Source organism: Nicotiana attenuata, chromosome 1, assembly GCF_001879085.1.
Source record: "Nicotiana attenuata strain UT chromosome 1, NIATTr2, whole genome shotgun sequence".
Lineage (NCBI taxonomy): Eukaryota > Viridiplantae > Streptophyta > Magnoliopsida > Solanales > Solanaceae > Nicotiana > Nicotiana attenuata.
This window is the reverse complement of record NC_031989.1, coordinates 42805157-42808593: the sequence shown is the minus strand read 5'-3', so window position 1 is coordinate 42808593 and position 3437 is coordinate 42805157. Positions and strand designations below refer to the sequence as shown.

At 39.3% G+C, this 3437-nt stretch overlaps 1 protein-coding gene across 1 annotated transcript; it reads left to right on the top strand.

Moving 5' to 3' along the window:
• Positions 1940–2842, top strand: LOC109235499 (lysine-rich arabinogalactan protein 19-like). The gene has a single exon (XM_019401638.1). It carries the CDS (start codon positions 1940–1942, stop codon positions 2840–2842), a length of 903 nt encoding a protein of 300 aa, XP_019257183.1.

Here is a 3437-nt window from a genome sequence, read left to right as displayed (position 1 = left end):
CGATGTCCACCATGCCGTCATTCCATACAAAAGTTATACCCTGGGATTATACAGCCGAGGCTAGGAGGAAAGGCAAAGTCAGGTTCGAAGAGACTATTGCAGCACAGGGTATGACAAGAACTGAGAGTCTATACCCCTGAACACCTAGCTGAGTCAAGCAAGCAGGCCTCCAACCGGCCACTCATCATTGAGACGGGTCCAGACGACCTTTGGAGGAAAATACAGGCCAAGGAGTATTCGGTCATCGACCAGCTAAACAAAACACCAGCACAGATATCCATCCTCTCATTACTGCAGAATTCCAAGACACACAAAAATGCTCTGTTGAAGGTGCTGAGTGAAGCATACGTGCCAAGTAACATCACTGGCGGGGAAATGGCTAATATGGTGGGACAAGTATTAGAAAGCCATAAAATCACCTTCTATGAGGACGAGCCGCCACCTGAAGGGTTGGGTCACAACAAAGCCCTGCGCATCACTGTACAATGCGAAGACTATTTCATCACCAGGATCCTGATCGATGGGGGTTCCAGCCTTAACATCTGTCCTTTGGTAACACTCAAGAAGTTGGGCAAAGGGCTGCATGAGATAAAAGAAGGAGCAATCAGTGTGAAGGCTTTTGATGGGTCTCAGAGGTCCACCATCGGTGAGATTAGCCTGTGTCTGCAGATGGGACCAACCTGGTTCGAGGTCGATTTTCAAGTGATAGATGTGCCAGCATCCTACGCATGTAAATATCTTTAAAAAATAGTGATATATTAATAGTGATACCTTAAATACAAAGCATATTTGGGTTGAGTGCAAAAGTATTCCCATGACTTTCAAATTATTGGTCCGCCTTTGCATGGTGAGAAGAACAAAAAATAATTAATGCAACATAAATTGTATCATAAGGATTGCACAAGCAAGTAGGTAAAACACTCATATCACTACTCAACACTATTTATTCCCACAAGCTTAAAAGATGGTTTTGAATTATACTTTGTAATTTTTGCATAATTTAAATATATTTTTTAAATTTAAAAAACAAAGTACAACTCTCCTTATATCGTATAATGTAAAAATGATTTGTTTAGCAGACATGACAAATATTAAAATATGTTGCATCCTCGTGCCTCACTCATATGTGTCATCAATTTTTATTAAGTGTGATAATTGCAATGCTATAGTGGGGTTTTCAATATAAGCTTTAATTTATGTGATATTCGTAACATATTCAAAATTTTGACAGGTTAACTAAGTGATACAGAATCTAGAGAAAAAAGTGAGTGATATTAAACAAGTTCATTGTAAAATTAATTTGAAAATTTTCGATTAAATGAAGTAAAATGCTGGTAAAAAGCGCTTTCTCCTCTAATGAATCTTACGCGGCGCGAATTCGATTTAGTTGAGGCCCAGTGAGGATTCGAACAACGGAAAAAAGGAAAAAGAAATTTTTTTTGTAGTGCAACAAGTTGGTTACTAGTCCTTCGATCCAATGCAATCGTAATATGAAGATGTGATTTTGAGTTTAAACAAATTGCATTATAACTCAATAATACAATACGTATTTGAACCCCGGAATTCTATGAAATCCTATAACTGCTGGATGAATAAAAAAAAAATACGGGTCAATTAAGTTAAGAAACATATATAATTAAGCAAAAATAAATATAACTACAAATCCAAACTATATATCAGCAAGAAATTTCCTTAACGTCTTTTTCTTTAGTTGTCTAAAAAATACCCCAAAAAACTGCTCCTAAAAACCGTTATCTTGTTTTTAAAAATATTTAACTTAAATGCCTTTCGAAAACTAAACATTGCAACGTTTTGTTTTGTTTTTCTTTCCGATAAAATTGCAACGTTTAGTTTTCAGTTTGCTATTTTAATCTTCAGAAATCCGATGAAAACATTAGTAATAATAAATTCTTTTTTAATTCTTTGTTTAACTACAAAAATGTACAGAGTATTTGTTTTAATTGGTTTTTTGCTGTTTTATGTGATAAACTCCGATGGGGCCCACATCAGAAATGCACCATCCCAATCGCCGCCGGCTAAATCTCATGCCCACGTTTCTTCTCCGGTCTCTACTCCGGCGGATTCTCATGTATCGCCTTATAAGTCTCCGCTCACTCCAGAAATTTCTCCGGCAATTACGGCACCTCCTAAAACTAGTCCGTTTGCTTCGCCGATACAGTCTCCGACGAGAACTCCACCGCCGACATCCAATTCGCCTGCTCCGGTACCATCTGCAACGACTTCTGAAACGCCGGTGAACACTCCGGCATTATCTCCTGCGACAACTCCGCCGATGACAGTCATCTCGCCGGCAGTCATTCCGGTGAACGCTCCTGCATCAGTATCACTGCCGGAGCCTCCTAAAAGGAAACCGTCCGCTTCACCGTCATCCTCCCCGGCGACGACAGTCATTTCGCCGGCAGTCACTCCGGTGAACACTCCTGCATCATTACCAGTGCCGGAGCCTCCAAAATGGAGACCGTCCGCTCCGCCAGCCTACTCTCCGGCAACGACACTCATTTCGCCGGCAGTCACTCCATCATACACTTGGACTGCTCCGATTCCGTCTGCCGTTACTCCTCCGCCAGCAATTGAAACTCCGGTGAACACTCCTCCGGCAGCTTCACCAGAAACAGCGCAAATTCCGGCAAATTCTTCTATAACTCCATCAGAGGCACCGGAGACGTTTTCTTCAGATAGTAGCCCGCCGATTCCGGCACCGGGTAATATTTCGCCGGAGAGCTCACGGGAACCAGTGGCTAATATTTTTGCTGCAACTTCAAAATTCGAGGTGCCAATTTTTGTTACCGGGCTTGCTATATGGACTGTAATGGTAATTTGAATATTTGTAAAGGCGCAATTTTTATGATTTTTTTTTTTTATTTTTATTTTTATCTATACGTAGTTTCATTTTGGTGGATTTAGGAATTTTTCAAGTTTAAAGAAACTAAAAGAATTCCCTTTGATGTTGTAATATTTTTTATTCTTTAAATAAGTAAAAAACTATATTTCTCCTCATCTTTTCAGCTTACCTAGGAGTTAGGACATAATCCTTGATAGCAGGGTATAAAGGTCGAAGATTATGGTTATAGATAAGTTAGTAGTCTAGTTTGTTTCCTTTTCACACCTGTACATCCTTCCCTAGCTATAGTACTAGTATTATCGTTGTGTTCCTTATTTTTAGATCGATATTTTCTCTTTGCTTCGCTTTATTTTCTGGTTGTTGTTACTATTTTGTTTGTTGTAGTTCTCTGTCGTAATTACTTCAAATTTGTTGTATTGGGCCGAGGGTCTTTTGAAAACAGATTCTCTACCTTTACAAGGTAAGGGTAAGGACTGCATGCATACTAACCTCCACAGATCCCACTAATAAAATTATACTGGGTATGTTGTTATTGTTGTAAATAAGTAAAAGGCTATATTTCTTCACCTCCTTT